The 15,089-nt window shown below is 53.7% G+C and overlaps 3 protein-coding genes across 8 annotated transcripts; 2 read left to right on the top strand and 1 right to left on the bottom strand.

The window, feature by feature from the left end:
- Positions 1 to 309: 309 nt before the first annotated feature.
- On the top strand, positions 310 to 5,674 carry fbxw9 (F-box and WD repeat domain containing 9). 6 transcript variants are annotated; one of them, XM_088603174.1, is made up of 9 exons: positions 310 to 617; positions 935 to 1,098; positions 1,326 to 2,083; positions 2,120 to 2,155; positions 2,192 to 2,680; positions 2,779 to 2,927; positions 3,335 to 3,538; positions 3,613 to 3,678; positions 4,830 to 5,674. In XM_088603174.1, the coding sequence occupies exons 2-9, from the start codon at positions 944 to 946 to the stop codon at positions 4,902 to 4,904; spliced, it is 1,932 nt and encodes a 643-aa protein (XP_088459300.1). In that variant the 5' UTR covers positions 310 to 617; positions 935 to 943; the 3' UTR covers positions 4,905 to 5,674. The 6 variants fall into 6 exon arrangements, with proteins under 6 accessions (XP_088459300.1, XP_088459301.1, XP_088459297.1 ...); XM_088603175.1 differs by lacking the exon at positions 2,120 to 2,155; XM_088603171.1 differs by having other exon boundaries at positions 2,120 to 2,680.
- Positions 5,669 to 7,554, bottom strand: LOC148649943 (guanine nucleotide-binding protein G(I)/G(S)/G(O) subunit gamma-12-like). The gene is made up of 2 exons (XM_088603187.1): positions 7,455 to 7,554; positions 5,669 to 6,540 (listed from the first exon to the last, which is right to left on the bottom strand). The coding sequence occupies exons 1-2, from the start codon at positions 7,551 to 7,553 to the stop codon at positions 6,415 to 6,417; spliced, it is 225 nt and encodes a 74-aa protein (XP_088459313.1). The 5' UTR covers position 7,554; the 3' UTR covers positions 5,669 to 6,414.
- A 1,623-nt stretch (positions 7,555 to 9,177) lies between these two features.
- dhps (deoxyhypusine synthase) lies at positions 9,178 to 14,887 on the top strand. Its single transcript, XM_088603184.1, has 10 exons — positions 9,178 to 9,338; positions 10,460 to 10,702; positions 10,787 to 10,951; positions 12,160 to 12,281; positions 12,391 to 12,487; positions 12,630 to 12,716; positions 13,018 to 13,123; positions 13,215 to 13,318; positions 13,873 to 13,998; positions 14,143 to 14,887. The coding sequence occupies exons 2-10, from the start codon at positions 10,508 to 10,510 to the stop codon at positions 14,236 to 14,238; spliced, it is 1,098 nt and encodes a 365-aa protein (XP_088459310.1). The 5' UTR covers positions 9,178 to 9,338; positions 10,460 to 10,507; the 3' UTR covers positions 14,239 to 14,887.
- Positions 14,888 to 15,089: the final 202 nt, after the last annotated feature.

Raw genomic sequence — 15,089 nt, 5'->3', positions numbered from 1 at the left:
CACTCGTACTTCACAAGACCTCCCGGTTTCTGAGCCAGAGGGGTTCTTAACCCCTTGTTATTCGCGAAGAGAAAAAAGCTACACAGTACACTATTAACAAATTCGAAGAATGTAATCAGACAGCGAACTGGTAAAGAAGGACAGTATGAAGAGGCCAAGCATGCTGTACGCCTGTATAATGTAGAATACATCAAAATATCCAACGCAATGGCCAACTGAGAAAAATACGCTGTAAGAGCTGGTATTTATCAGCTGCTAGTGTGCATCGGTTCCGCTCTCTTTCTTCACGCGACAACGACCACAACAGAAGCTCGGCGATGACGCAGTCTGCGCGCCGGAAGTAGGATACTGCTTGGTAACCGGCGAACGAGATCGAATGAGTGATTAAAATCGAAGAATGTTTATGGAAATTAATTTGTTTGAAACAATGGCTTCCGGGGTTCGGACTTATAAGAGCGGTGTTGAAATCTGACGTCAGAGACGTGAGATGACAGCGCCCTTTCGCTGCATGTGTTGTTATTGTTGTTAAGCCCAGTTCAGGACAGGTCTCCGGGTCACCACCATCAGCAACCGGGCCAGCGGCAATGACAGTCGAGAGAAAGACGCAAGATTCCCAGGTAGAAACATTTCGTAACATTCTGGGCATTCAATCTAATTCTAAAGATTGTTTTTTTTTTCTAGTGGAGATCCCTTACTTGATGCACAATTAATAGCAAAGATTAGAGAACACACTGCAGTTGAACAGTCCAGTTACAATAGGAGCTACAGTCCCAGTGCAGTAGGACAGTCCTGTTACAATAGGAGCTACAGTCCCAGTGCAGTAGAACAGTCCTGTTACAATAGGAGCTACAGTCCCAGTGCGGTAGAACAGTCCTGTTACAATAGGGGCTACTGTCTCAGCGCAGTAGGACAGTGAATTCTCTTTGTCCCACAGTGACAGAGGATGTCAGACAGTGATGTCGCCCCTGGTGGGGAGGCAGAGTGTGGAACTGAGGCGCAGCTGTACATAGAGAGAGTGCGCAGTGATGGGGCAAGAGAGAGACAGAGCCACCAGTTCACCCGGTATGGCACTGAGCCCCTGCCCCTGGGAGAATACAGGTGAGCTTCCTCATTCCTTCTCCCTCTTAATAACCCTCACCCCCCTCACTCTCTTCACTCTCTCTCCTCTACTGTTCTGTCTTCTTCCTTTTCTGTTTTCCCTTTTCCCCCTACTGTCTACATTACTCCTGTCTGCATTCTTCCTCTTTGCATCTCTTCATCTTGGCCATCTCTCACATCCTTCACTTTCTCTCCTGTCTCCTGTCATGTTTCATATTGTCTTTCAGACTCCCCTCTCCAGTTGCCGTGGAGACTAGCCCTTCTCCCTGCCCCTCCCCCGGTGAGGTCACAGGGCTGCTCTCATTGCCTTGGGAAATTCTGGCACGGATCACCTCCTTCCTGCCGGCGCGCTGTGTCCTGACTGTACTGCCACAGGTGTGCCGTGCGCTGGCGGGGCTCAGCTCAGACCAGCTGGCCTGGAGGCTCCGTGCCCAGAGACTGACGGGCCCACGAGCCGCCTTCCCCGTCATACCACACGAGGGTTTTGATTGGCCAGTAGCCTGCTTGGAGATGGAGGAGCTGCTCAGCCATTGGTCTGGAGCAAGTGACGGAGCAGGAGGAGGGCGAGACAGGGTCCAGGGGGACCGAAGTGGTGGAAGGAACGGGACAGTACAGGGTGCTGGTCATGGACAAGTGGATTTAGTCAGAGAAGGACAGGGAGGTGCCGAGAGAGAGGGAGACGCAGCCGGGCAGGGAGGTGCCGAGAGAGAGGGAGACGCAGCCGGGCAGGGAGGTGCCGAGAGAGTGGGAGACGCAGCTGGGCAGGGAGGTCCCGAGAGAGTGGGAGACGCAGCTGGGCAGGGAGGTCCCGAGAGAGTGGGAGACGCAGCTGGGCAGGGAGGTGCCGAGAGAGTGGGAGACGCAGCTGGGCAGGGAGGTCCCGAGAGAGTGGGAGACGCAGCTGGGCAGGGAGGTCCCGAGAGAGTGGGAGACGCAGCTGGGCAGGGAGGTGCCGAGAGAGAGGGAGACGCAGCCGGGCAGGGAGGTGCCGAGAGACAGGGAGATGCAGCCGGGCAGGGAGGTTCCGAGAGAGAGGGAGACGCAGAAGGGCAGGGAGGTACCATGAGAGAGGGAGACGCTGACGGGCAGGGAGGTGCCGAGAGAGAGGGAGACGCTGACAGGCAGGAAGGTGCCGAGAGAGACATAGAACTTGAAGATCCTCAGCCCTTTCCTGCGACTGTCCAGCACTTCTCTTTGAATTCTGTCCACTTTGCTTCAGTGGACGCAGTGCAGCTGCTTGGTGGAGAGGGGGCGCTGTGTGCGTCTGGGGGCAGAGATAGGAACGTCAATCTGTGGGACCTGCGCCGACTTGGCGAGGGGGACACGGGGGCTGCGCTGCTCTGCACCCTGGGGCAGCAGCGCAGTGGCACCCACAGGGGCTGGGTGTGGTGCCTGTCCACCCGGGGCACCCAGCTGTGCTCAGGCTCCTTCGACAGCACGGTGCGACTGTGGGACCTGGGTGCCTCAGGGGCCGCGATGGGCGAGATTCGGGGCCGCGCTGCCGTGCTCTGCCTGTCCTGCCAGCCTGACGTCCTGGTGGCTGGTTCCTACGACAAGAAGGTCACCATCTATGACCCCCGTGGTCAGTTGAAACAGTCTGGTTTATTATTTTCTCTCTCAGCCTGTCTCCGTAAGTCAGCCTGTTGTTTTTCTTGTTGATTTTCGGTTTGTTTGTCACAGCGGCAAACCCCCAGGTGAAGAGTCTGCGTCTCCATGGTAATGCTGTGCTCTGCCTCGCTGCTGATGACCAGTACATCCTGTCCGGCAGCGAGGACCGGACTCTGGCTGTGTTTGACCGCCGAGCTGGGAGACTCCTGCAGAAAATACAGGTGAGCTGGGACCCTGACACACTGGCGCACTAGTGTACTGGTGTACCGGTGTTCTAGGACCCTGATTCACTGACTCACTGACACACTGGTGCATTGGGACCCTGACTCACTGAAACACTGGTGCACTGGGACCTTGACACACTAACTCACTGACACACTGGTGCATTGGAACCCTGATTTACTGACTCGCTGACACACTGGTGCACTGGGGCCCTGACGCCCTGATACACTGACTCACTGACACACTGATGCATTGGAACCCTGACTCACTGGTGCACTGGGATGCTGACATACTGACAGAATGGTGCCCCAGGACACTGACCCTCTGACACACTTTCATGCTGCCATGTTGATGTGCTGATGCCGTCAGTGCTGTAGAAACATCATGTCTCCCTCTCTCTACCCAGCTGAACTCGTACCTGCTGTCTCTGTGCTACGGGGGCCGGGAGATATGGGGGGGGGACAATCAGGGGCTCCTCCACACCTTCACCTTGCAGGGTGGCTCCTTCCTGCACGTCTCCCAGTTTGACGTGGGGCATCGCTCTCTGGTCACAGGGGTGCACAACTCTCCAGGCGCCCTGTACACTTGCTCCTCTGACAACACTATCAAGGTACCTCGTCTCTCTCTGTTTCCCATGTGCAGCTTGCTCTGGGACAGCCCCTCACTCCTCTCTCTGCTGTCTAGGTCCACATACCCTGTGCTCCCCCCCGGACGCTCTGCACACTGCAGCACAGGGATGTCTTCAATGGGGTAAGAGTCGCCTCCCCTCCCTGTGCTTCCACTTCATAGATAAGAAAGCATTATTGGCATAGCTAATATCACATTTCCTACCAAGCCTTTCAACACGAAGACCTAGAATACAAATAGGATAATGTGTTTACTGGCAAGCAGCTCGTTTAAGTGCAGTTAGAGGTGAAGCCCAGGCCTGGCAGTGGGGCTCCAGCTGTGATCCAGACCTGGCAGTGGGGCTCCAGCTGTGATCCAGGGCCTGGCAGTGGGGCTCCAGCTGTGATCGGGGGCCTGGCGGTGGGGCTCCAGCTGTGATCGGGGGCCTGGCGGTGGGGCTCCAGCTGTGATCCAGGGCCTGGCAGTGGGGCTCCAGCTGTGATCGGGGGCCTGGCGGTGGGGCTCCAGCTGTGATCGGGGGCCTGGCGGTGGGGCTCCAGCTGTGATCGGGGGCCTGGCGGTGGGGCTCCAGCTGTGATCGGGGGCCTGGCTGTGGGGCTCCAGCTGTGATCGGGGGCCTGGCAGTGGGGCTCCAGCTGTGATCCAGGGCCTGTCAGTGGGGCTCCAGCTGTGATCCGGGCCTGGCAGTGGGGCTCCAGCTGTGATCGGGGGCCTGGCAGTGGGGCTCCAGCTGTGATCGGGGGCCTGGCAGTGGGGCTCCAGCTGTGATCGGGGGCCTGGCGGTGGGGCTCCAGCTGTGATCGGGGGCCTGGCGGTGGGGCTCCAGCTGTGATCGGGGGCCTGGCGGTGGGGCTCCAGCTGTGATCGGGGGCCTGGCGGTGGGGCTCCAGCTGTGATCCGGGGCCTGGCGGTGGGGCTCCAGCTGTGATCCAGGGCCTGGCAGTGGGGCTCCAGCTGTGATCGGGGGCCTGGCAGTGGGGCTCCAGCTGTGATCCGGGGCCTGGCAGTGGGGCTCCAGCTGTGATCCGGGCCTGGCAGTGGGGCTCCAGCTGTGATCGGGGGCCTGGCAGTGGGGCTCCAGCTGTGATCGGGGGCCTGGCAGTGGGGCTCCAGCTGTGATCCGGGCCTGGCAGTGGGGCTCCAGCTGTGATCGGGGGCCTGGCGGTGGGGCTCCAGCTGTGATCCGGGGCCTGGCGGTGGGGCTCCAGCTGTGATCGGGGGCCTGGCGGTGGGTGTCTCTCTCTCAGTGTCTATCTGTGGGCGTCTCTCTCCAGCTCAGTGTGGAGGGAGGGGTGCTGACTGCTGCTTCGGGGGACATGTCCGTGGAGGTGTGGAGGATCAAGACGTGAGGGATCACGCAGAGGGAATAAACAACCTGAGAAGAGCATATAATTCCTTTAACACACTCACACTCGCACACTGACACACTCACACTCGCACACTGACGTACTCGCACACAAGCTCATTCACAATGACTCATTCTCACACAGACACATTCACCCACACTGACGCACTCGCACTCATACACAGACTTATTTACACACAGATGCATTCACAGACACTGAGTCGCACACTGACACACTCGCACTCACACACACCCTCACAAAGACTCATGCGCACACTGAGTCACATACACACGCACAATGACCCATACACACTTACACATTAAGGTAACCCCGTCTCCCTACACACTCACATACTCATAGCTACTCACAGCTAAACACGTCAACACTGCACAGTCCAGTTATAGGCCAAGTGCCAGTGAAGGGCTGTTTATTGATGTTTTTTCCTTGTGATCTATTTAATCTGATGTGTCTAAAATATATAAGCAGTAAAATCCTTCAATATTCATTCCATGCAGCTGTTTGTAAAGAGTTTGATCATTGTCAGTCTTGCTGTAGTGTAGTGTTAAGGGGTTTTCGTGTTCAGTTACAGAGTAGCTCCGATCACATGTAGTTCCCTTATCTGACCAAGAGGGGGCATGGAACAAAGCCCAGACATATTGCCGCTATCCAGGTTTTTTGTCTGTTACAGATGGAAACACGAGACATGCTCAGCTGATCTTGTTTTGTGTTTTATGTATATATCAGTTTATGTAATAAATACATGCTTGTGTACAGATCTTTGGAGTGTCAGTTCTTTTATCTTGTGATCTTGTGTCTCTGTCACCCCCCCTTCCTTCCTTCTCAAGGCTCTCCTGCAATATTCAGGTGGACAGGGTTCAGTGTTTGATGGCCCTGTCTTCACAGTCAACAGTGTCATTCACTTAAAAACTTTACCCGCGGACATACATTAAAAAAAAATGGTGCTTATGAAGTGAGCTGGTCTGTCGAGATGGCTTCATGCTGAACACTGCCCTATAGAACAATTAAGCGTGGTCACATCTACATGGGACATTGAGGAACACCGTCTCAAGAGCAGACAGAGCACACCAGAGGGCGCTAGAGGGCACCAGCGCAACTGTTAAACACCAGAGAGGCTCTACAGGCAAGTGTGCCGAGGTTGTGCCATGGAAGGCTTTATCTGGTGGTGGAAACTTGGTGCCAGCGCCCTCTGATGGACATGGTTAGCGCCAGCGCCCACTGGTGGACATTACTGATGCCCTCAGGTGGACACTGATGGCGCCAGTGCCCTCTGCTCTGTTCAGTCTCTGCTCATGGGAAAGTGCTGCATGGTTTCTCACCTCGTTTTTTTTCATTCAAGGAATCAACTCTGTCATATACCAGCTAGCCTTCTCTTAGGCATACAGTTGGAAGTGAATTTCTTGTCTGCTCTCTAGCAGTGTAGAGGAGGCTTTTGTGGGTTGGCTGTCGGCTTGTTTTGTGGCGTGGAGCTCCGGAGCCAGGGTGTGAGAGGCGTTCAGAGCAGCACGCAGGACTTCTTGTCCTTGAAGGGGTTGGAAGAGGTGGGGATGCCGGTGAGCAGCGGGTCGCTCTTGCTGTGGTCCTGGCAGAAGCGCACCAGCTCGGTGGCAGCTATGGAGATCTGAACACAGACACCAGGGAAACTCCTGTCATGAGCCCCAAGTTACAGCGCAAACAGCACATCAAAACAGAAAGAGGAAAACCTTCCGAATACATTTCTTAAGTCTCTAGAGATTTACAGAGAATTGCCCAAACGTTTACTCTGCTGTTGCACTAACCCTGGACTCAGTCTCTCGGAACGAGAGGCATCGATCCCTTCAGGAAAACACTGGAAATAAGCCCTGTCAAGAAGCACTTCAGGCTCAGCTTCTTTCCCACTGCCAGGCGATCGGTGAGCTCTCCCCCTTCAGCTATCTAGCCTCCCGTGAGCAAGTCCCTTAGAATTCTGCTACCAAATGTGAGGTTAATGTTTCTGCACAGGTGCAATTGTGATTGTGTTCTCCTTGTCTCTTCATTTCAATTTTTAATATTGTACGTGTTGTATGTCTGCTCAAATTCCTCCAGCTACTGCTGTGTGGCACAGGGGCTGTGGTAGCTCAGATGGCAAGGGTGTCTGGCTCCTGGCTGAACGATCCCGGGTTCAATCCCAGGTAGGGGCAGGCCATATAGCTTGTGCTAATTCTTTCCAGAAGGCTCCCAGGTCCACTCAGCCTGCTTTCCAAATGAGTACCAGGGGTTATCCTTCTGGGGGTATTAGGCCAGCCAGAGCGTGATGCTGACCTCATCACCTCCACCTCCAGTGTTGGCTGGTTGAGGAACAATGGTGCCCCCATTCCCCATGGGCTTTTTTGGCCTGAAAAGGGACCAACCTACCTACTGCTGTGTGGCAATAAAGAATTATTCAATTTAACTGATCCAGTCAGACACAGCGCCAGTGGCGAATGGAGAGAAGGCTTTTTGCCTGCAGTGAGAGCAGGAACAGTCCTGCTGGGGCGGGGCGCTGGGCTCACGGTCTCGATCCGAGCGAAGACGCACCTTGATCCTCTCCACACTGGCCTCCAGCCGAAGCTGGTCCACAGCCCGGCGAGCCTGAGCCACACTGCTGCTGCAGAACTTCCCTGGCATCTCCAACATCCCCCTGCAGGGACACACGACTGTCAGCACACAGGCAACTGCGGGCGCACACTGCACAGCGCAGGACTGAGCACACAGCGCAGGACTGAACACACCACATAGGACAGGACTGAGCACACTGCGCAGGACTGAGCACACCACATAGGACAAGACTGAGCACACTGCACAGCGCAGGACTGACCGCACCGCACAGCACAGGACTAAGCACACAACGCAGGACTGAACACACCGCACAGCGCAGGACTAAGCACACCGCACAGCCCAGGACTGAGCACACCGCACAGCGCAGGACTGAGCACACCCCACAGCCCAGGACTGCACACTGAATACCACAGGACTGAGCACACTGCACAGCGCAGGACTGCACACTGAACAGACTGAACACACTGGCACACCGCCTCCACACACTGAACTTTACAAGACTGAACACACTGGCACACCGCCTCCACACACTGAACTTTACAGGATTGCACACATGGGCACACTGCCTCCTGACTATGAGAGAAATGTGATTCACTTGCCTGACAGTGAAGATGACGAAGGGTGAACTTGTATGGCTCAGAAGACTCTCCACAAGGTCTCACAGATCCAGGTTCATTCACGGGCAGGACAGGTAGAGCCCTCTGACAGAGAGACAGAGGACAGAGAGGGGTTGTCTGCACTGGTAGAGAGAGATAGGGAGCACAGAGAGAGACGGGAGGACAGAGAGGGGCTGTCTGCTCTAGTGGAGAGAGATACAGAGGACAGAGAGAGACAGGGAGAGGATAGGAAGGAGGAGAGGGAGAGGAACTGCCTGCTCTTGGAGATGCAGACGGAGGTCTGTATATATATGGACTGTGGGGTCTGCTGGGGTTGCCTGTCTCCCTCTGTCTCTGATCCCTGATTCCCCCCTCACAAGCCTGCAGGGTCCAGGCTCAGTGACTTCAAAGCCCCTGTGAAGTGTGAAGAGTTGAAAGGAGCCCTGGCAGAGCACAAAATGTCACGCCAGTGACCCTGGCACTGTAAATTTGTAATGAGCCCACAGTGAGCCTGCAGTGTGCCCTCTGCCCCTTCATGTGACCTTCACAGTCCTCTGAGCCTCAGTGTGTCACACTGTGGTTCCCCTGGCTGCTCCTGAACACACTGTCTCTCTGACTGCCTGTCTGTCTCTGTCAGTCTGTCTGTCTGTCTCTCTGACTGCCTGTCTGTTTCTATGTCTGTCTGTTTGACTGCCTGTCTGTCTCTGTCTGTCTGTCTCTCTGACCAACTGTCTGTTTATATCAGTCTGTCTGTCTCTCTGACTGCCTGCCCGTCTCTCTCCATCTCTCTGACTGCTTGTCTGTCTCATTGCCTGCCTCCCTGATCTTTCTGTCTCCTTGAATATTTGTCCCTAATTGTCGGTCTGTCAGCCTCAGTCCATCTGTCTCAGTACCTGTCTGTCTTTCTCCTTGACTGTCGGGTCTCCTTCACTTGATCTAGTATCTTTGATAAGAAGATTTATGACACACTTTACAGCTGCTTCATTTCCCTCTACCCTTAATTGCAAACTATAGACTAGTTCTCTTCAAACTAAGCTCGTTCGGTGGCGGGAGGCGAGAACAAAAGTTGCAACGAGCCTCACTGCTGGAACGGCCGGTTTGTCCCTTCAGGCTTTCCGTAGTTGTTGTTAGGTGCGTCAACAACATGGCGGCGTCCCGCACTGCGACGTGAGTTAACTGCCAGAAACAGCGAAACCGAACCTGGTCCTTAGAGGAGAGAATACAACGACAGTCCGGGATCCGAACTCGAGGAGGACAAGCGTGCCAGGTGTGTTTTTCAGTTCATGCAAATATCTGGTTACTATAAAATTACAAAGCAGTTTTCATGATTTCACCCTCATTACTGCATAGTTAGCTGGACCTGGGATGTACTGCAGTATCGTCAGAGTGTCGTTCACGGTCCCCTTCATTCACGTTTATCATATCAGGAGCCGGTATTAACTAATAGCATTTTTTTAAAATGGTTATTATGTGCCGTTTACAGGTAGAATTTACATTTGCTAAAGCTTGTTTTGTCATATAATGTCCAGCAGCCATATCACCCTGCAACTCACAACTGGCAACCCACTGAAGATAAGCAGGTGTGAGCCTGGTCAGTTCCTGGGAAAAACTAAGGTTGCTGCTGGAAGAGGTGTTAGTGGGGCCAGCAGGGGGTGCTCACCCTGCTGTCTGTGTGGGTCCTAATGCCCCAGTATAGTGACGGGAACACTATACTGTAAACAGGTGCCGTCCTTCGGATGAGACGTAAAACCGAGGTCCTGATTCTCTGTGGCCATTAAAAATCCCAGGGCGTGTAACCCCGGCGTCCTGGCCAAATTTCCCATTGGCCCTTACGAATCATGGCCATCCATGAATTGGCTACATTACTCTGCTCTCCTCCCCACTGAGAGCTGGTGTGTGGTGAGCGTTCTGGCGCACTGTGGCTGCCATCGCATCATCCAGGTGGGGCTGCACATTGGTGGTGGTGGAGGGGAGTCCCCATTACCTGTAAAGCGCTTTGAGTGGAGTGTCCAGAAAAGCGCTAAGTAAGTGTAAGCAATTATTATTATTATATTCGCTGTTAACTTTTCTCTATTGTTCTTTGGGGTCAATGGACTGTTAATAAGTGATGCCGATGAATTTAACAAAACTACAATAGAAAAATACAGGAAGCCTTCTTGAAGAACCGGGGTCAGGGAACTGTGATTATTGTTCGTTGCTCGTTATGAAAGGTGTTCCTCTCAAAGCACCCTGCTCATGCTTAAATTTAGAGAGTACTAATGAAAAATTACCTCATTACCTCAGTTAATTATTTTGTTCTGTTTGTGTTTTTTGTCTTTCGTCTGTTTCTTCACCTCTATTTGTAATCTCTTTATACCATTAATAAAAAAAGGTGTTCTTCTCTTCCAGATCTGCCGCTGCCTGTCATTGTTGTGCTGAGCTGTGATTGGCTGAGGAATGGCGCAAAGTCCCCCCTCCCTGGCCCTGGAGTCGGTGCTCAAGGAGAGCTCTGCCCTTCCTGAGGGGACGCCCAAGGTTAAAGGTTATGAGTTCAACCAGGGGGTTGACCACAGAGGGTTGCTGCAGTCCTATCTCCACACAGGTTTCCAGGCCACCAGCTTTGCCCAGGCTGTGTTGGAGGTCAACAACATGGTGAGACTACTGCAGGCAGTGCGCCGGTGAGTCAGGCTGTCACACAGCTGGACAATGTTAACAGTACTCTGCTCTCTCCCTCAGATCGAGAAGAGGCTGGAGCCTCTGGAGGAGTCCAAGGAGAGCACCCTGAGCCTCGAATTTTCTCTGCGGCCGCAAACGGGCTGCACAATCTTCCTGGGGTATACCTCCAACCTCATCAGTTCCGGCGTTAGAGAGTCCATTCGCTACCTGGCTGAGCACGGCATGGTACAGCCTTTCTGAGTGTCTCTCTGAGTGTAGTTTTGGCTCTCAGGTGTGTGTGTGTGTGTGTGTGTGTGTGTGTGTGTGTGTGTGTGTGTGTGTGTGTGTGTGTGTGTGTCAGCTCTCTGAGTGCAGTGTTGGCGCAGGGTGTGTGTGTGTTCAGCTCTCTGAGTGCAGTGTGGGCTCTCAGGGTAGGTGTGTGTTCAGCTCTCTGAGTGCAGTGTGGGCTCTCAGGGTGTGTGTGTGTTCAGCTCTCTGAGTGCAGTGTGGGCTCTCAGGGTGTGTGTGTGTTCAGCTCTCTGAGTGCAGTGTGGGCTCTCAGGGTGTGTGTGTGTTCAGCTCTCTGAGTGCAGTGTGGGCTCTCAGGGTGTGTGTGTGCTCAGCTCTCTGAGTGCAGTGTGGGCTCTCAGGGTGGGTGTGTGCTCAGCTCTCTGAGTGCAGTGTGGGCTCTCAGGGTGTGTGTGTGTTCAGCTCTCTGAGTGCAGTGTGGGCTCTCAGGGTGTGTGTGTGCTCAGCTCTCTGAGTGCAGTGTGGGCTCTCAGGGTGGGTGTGTGTTCAGCTCTCTGAGTGCAGTGTGGGCTCTCAGGGTGTGTGTGTGTTCAGCTCTCTGAGTGCAGTGTGGGCTCTCAGGGTGTGTGTGTGTTCAGCTCTCTGAGTGCAGTGTGGGCTCTCAGGGTGTGTGTGTGTGTTCAGCTCTCTGAGTGCAGTGTGGGCTCTCAGGGTGTGTGTGTGTGTTCAGCTCTCTGAGTGCAGTGTGGGCTCTCAGGGTGTGTGTGTGCTCAGCTCTCTGAGTGCAGTGTGGGCTCTCAGGGTGGGTGTGTGTTCAGCTCTCTGAGTGCAGTGTGGGCTCTCAGGGTGTGTGTGTGTTCAGCTCTCTGAGTGCAGTGTGGGCTCTCAGGGTGTGTGTGTGTTCAGCTCTCTGAGTGCAGTGTGGGCTCTCAGGGTGGGTGTGTGTTCAGCTCTCTGAGTGCAGTGTGGGCTCTCAGGGTGGGTGTGTGTGTGTTCAGCTCTCTGAGTGCAGTGTGGGCTCTCAGGGTGTGTGTGTGTTCAGCTCTCTGAGTGCAGTGTGGGCTCTCAGGGTGTGTGTGTGTTCAGCTCTCTGAGTGCAGTGTGGGCTCTCAGGGTAGATGTGTGTGTGTGTTCAGCTCTCTGAGTGCAGTGTGGGCTCTCAGGGTAGATGTGTGTGTGTACAGCTCTCTCTCTCCCCTCCTCAGGTGGATGTGATAGTGACCACAGCAGGCGGCGTGGAGGAGGACCTGATCAAGTGTCTTGCTCCGACCTTCCTGGGGGAGTTCAGCCTGCCGGGCAGAGAGCTGAGGGAGAGGGGCATCAACCGGTCTGTACTGTTTGCCCGCACGCTCTGACCTTGTGTCCTGTGCAGCCATGTCGAGATCGGGCAGAAGAGCTAACAGACCCACCCTGCCTTTCTCTGCCCTGCTGTCCAGGATCGGGAACCTGCTGGTGCCCAACGAGAACTACTGTCGCTTTGAGGACTGGCTGATGCCCATTCTGGACCAGATGGTGCTGGAGCAGAAGACCGAGGTTGGGGCTGCAGTGCGCTGCTGTGTTCCTCTCTCACCCCTCCGCTGTCCCCTCCTCTCCCCGCCAGAGCTGCACCTCAGGGCCTGAGGTCTCCCTGTGTCTCTTTCTCACTCGCCTTCCCTTGACTCCCTCTGCGTCCCAGGGCACACACTGGACCCCCTCCAAGATGATACATCGACTTGGCAAGGAGATCAACAACCCTGACTCTGTTTATTACTGGGCCTACAAGGTGAGTGACCCCAACCCTAAACCTTACCCTAACGCAGATGACCCCAATACTCGACTGCCCTTCCCTGATACCCCGCTGCCTGTCCCAGATACCTGACTGACCCTGATATCTGACTGATTGATACCTGACTACACTGATCTCAATACCCGACTAACCCTGATACCTAACTGACCGACTCTGATGTCTAAGTGCCAGACACCTGATACCTGACTGACTGATACTTGACCAGCCCTGACTGCCTTTCACACCTGATGCACCTTCTCTCGGATCTCGGCTGGACATATTTCCCTCTGTCTTCCAGAATAATATTCCGGTGTTTAGCCCGGCCCTCACAGACGGCTCCCTGGGGGACATGATCTACTTCCACTCCTACAAGAATCCGGGGCTGGTGCTGGACATCGTGGAGGGTCTGTCCGTCCCTGAGTGTCTGTGTCCTGCTGTGGGTCTCTGTCTCTCTCACTCCAGCTTGTCCTGATGCTCCATTTGTGTTGTCCGCAGATATCCGGAGGCTGAACAGTCTGGCAGTGTTTGCCAAACGCACAGGGATGATCATCCTGGGAGGAGGGCTAGTCAAGCACCACATCGCCAATGCCAACCTCATGGTAACACACACCCCCTACACCCCTTAGTGCCAACCTCATGGTAACACACACATCTGCACACACACAGTACCAACCTCATAGTAACACACACACCTACACCTCTCAGTGCCAACTTCATGGTAACACACACACATCTGCATCCCTGCACACACAGTGCCAACTTCATGGTAACAGACATACATCTGCACCCCCACACACACAGTGCCAACCTCATGGTAATACGCACATCTGCACACACACAGTGCCAACCTCATGGTAATACGCACATCTGCACACACACAGTGCCAACCTCATGGTAATACGCACATCTGCATACACACAGTACCAAACTCATGGTAAAACACACCCCTGCATCCCTCAGTGCCAACCTCATGGTAACACACCGCACCCCTATACACACAGTGCCAACCTCATTGTAACACACACACATCTGCACCCCTGCACACACAGTGCTCACCTCTTGGTAGCACTCACACAGTGCCTGTGGGTGATGTTCTAGTATTGTAGTGTCTGTGGCGCGTCCCCATGACCTGCACCCCCCTCTCTCTCTCCAGAGGAACGGTGCCGATTTCTCAGTGTTTGTGAACACCGGTCAGGAGTTCGATGGCTCGGACTCGGGCGCCCGGCCAGATGAGGCCGTGTCCTGGGGCAAAATCCGTCTGGACGCCAAGCCGGTTAAGGTACAGAGACCCTGGTGCTGTCCGTCAGCTGCTGCTCTTCTGACGTGCATGTATCAAACTGGTTCTGCACTGTAGTAATACAGTTCGACACTTGGTCCACTGGCGTTACCGTGACAATGTGCTTTTCGCTGTGTCACACTGCAGGTCTATGCTGATGCAACTCTAGTGTTCCCCCTGCTAGTGGCTGAGACCTTTGCACGCCATGCAGACAGGCTGACTGCCCCGAGGAAGGAGGACTGAAGCCAGCCTTTCACTCCCCCTCCCCCTCATCCTTCCAAAGAGAGGTTCCCGCCTGGCTGATGACCAGCTCTTCATCACCTGTCAGTCTTTTATTTTGTAACAGTGTTTTAAAGATGATGGGTTTTACTGGTGTTATATTGGTGTCTTGCATAGTAGGTGTATATATGGACTTGGGTCAAAGCACTGCTCTGTTTCTAGACTTTCTGTATATCTGACTGTGCAGTATGTATCAGGGCAAGAGACAACAGTGCTGGGTTTACTGAACCTTTACTGCTATCGGTGTTCTATAGTGACTTTAGATACTTTATAGGAAAAATAAAATAGCAGAAGGGCTCAAAATTGATGTAGTTGCATTTTTCCCTTTATGCATGTTGAATCTGGCGAGTGCAGTCTGTCTCCCTCTGGTGGCCACTGTGCCACCCTGCAGCTGCCTCATCTCAAGCTGCATGGTCTTGCTTTCCAGTTCTCAGTGAGTGAGCAGCTGTGCTATCTGCTTTAGCAAAGAACAAGGTGCTTCACGGTAGGGAGATCCTTCAGTATATACCTGTTCAGAAAATTAAATGTATATTTAAATGTAATATTTTTATTCCAGATCTTCAGATACATTTTCCAATCTGAATACAATTCAAGGAAAATTAAAAAAGTACAAGTGTTTTTGGTCATTTATTAATATTTTAATGAGCTAAAATGGCAGAAATGCCCTGAGACTCTCAGAAATACGTCTGTGGGACAGAAAAACAGGTGATTGTTACAGCAGTACATATGCAAAACTATGTGTATCACCACATCACACTAGGGCTCAATGTGTGAAGCAGAACTTTTTTTAAAAAATCACATGGACAGGGTCTGTG

Source organism: Lepisosteus platostomus, chromosome 13 (genome assembly GCF_059453375.1).
Source record: "Lepisosteus platostomus isolate fLepPlt1 chromosome 13, fLepPlt1.hap1, whole genome shotgun sequence".
NCBI lineage: Eukaryota > Metazoa > Chordata > Actinopteri > Semionotiformes > Lepisosteidae > Lepisosteus > Lepisosteus platostomus.
This window is presented reverse-complemented; position numbering and strand designations above follow the sequence as displayed.

What these genes read in the sequence shown, in the direction of transcription:
- LOC148649943 (XM_088603187.1), bottom strand. Translation starts at nt 7,553, where the DNA reads ATGTTGGAGATGCCAGGGAAGTTCTGCAGCAGCAGTGTGGCTCAGGCT. An exon ending in CCAGTGTGGAGAGGATCAAG is followed by an intron (nt 6,541 to 7,454) that starts GTGCGTCTTCGC and finishes GTCTGTGTTCAG; the next exon opens with ATCTCCATAGCTGCCACCGA.
- fbxw9 (XM_088603169.1), top strand. Translation starts at nt 944, where the DNA reads ATGTCAGACAGTGATGTCGCCCCTGGTGGGGAGGCAGAGTGTGGAACT. An exon ending in CTGCCCCTGGGAGAATACAG is followed by an intron (nt 1,099 to 1,325) that starts GTGAGCTTCCTC and finishes ATTGTCTTTCAG; the next exon opens with ACTCCCCTCTCCAGTTGCCG. An exon ending in ACAGGGATGTCTTCAATGGG is followed by an intron (nt 3,679 to 4,829) that starts GTAAGAGTCGCC and finishes GTCTCTCTCCAG; the next exon opens with CTCAGTGTGGAGGGAGGGGT.
- dhps (XM_088603184.1), top strand. Translation starts at nt 10,508, where the DNA reads ATGGCGCAAAGTCCCCCCTCCCTGGCCCTGGAGTCGGTGCTCAAGGAG. An exon ending in TGTTGGAGGTCAACAACATG is followed by an intron (nt 10,703 to 10,786) that starts GTGAGACTACTG and finishes TCTCTCCCTCAG; the next exon opens with ATCGAGAAGAGGCTGGAGCC. An exon ending in TGGACGCCAAGCCGGTTAAG is followed by an intron (nt 13,999 to 14,142) that starts GTACAGAGACCC and finishes GTCACACTGCAG; the next exon opens with GTCTATGCTGATGCAACTCT.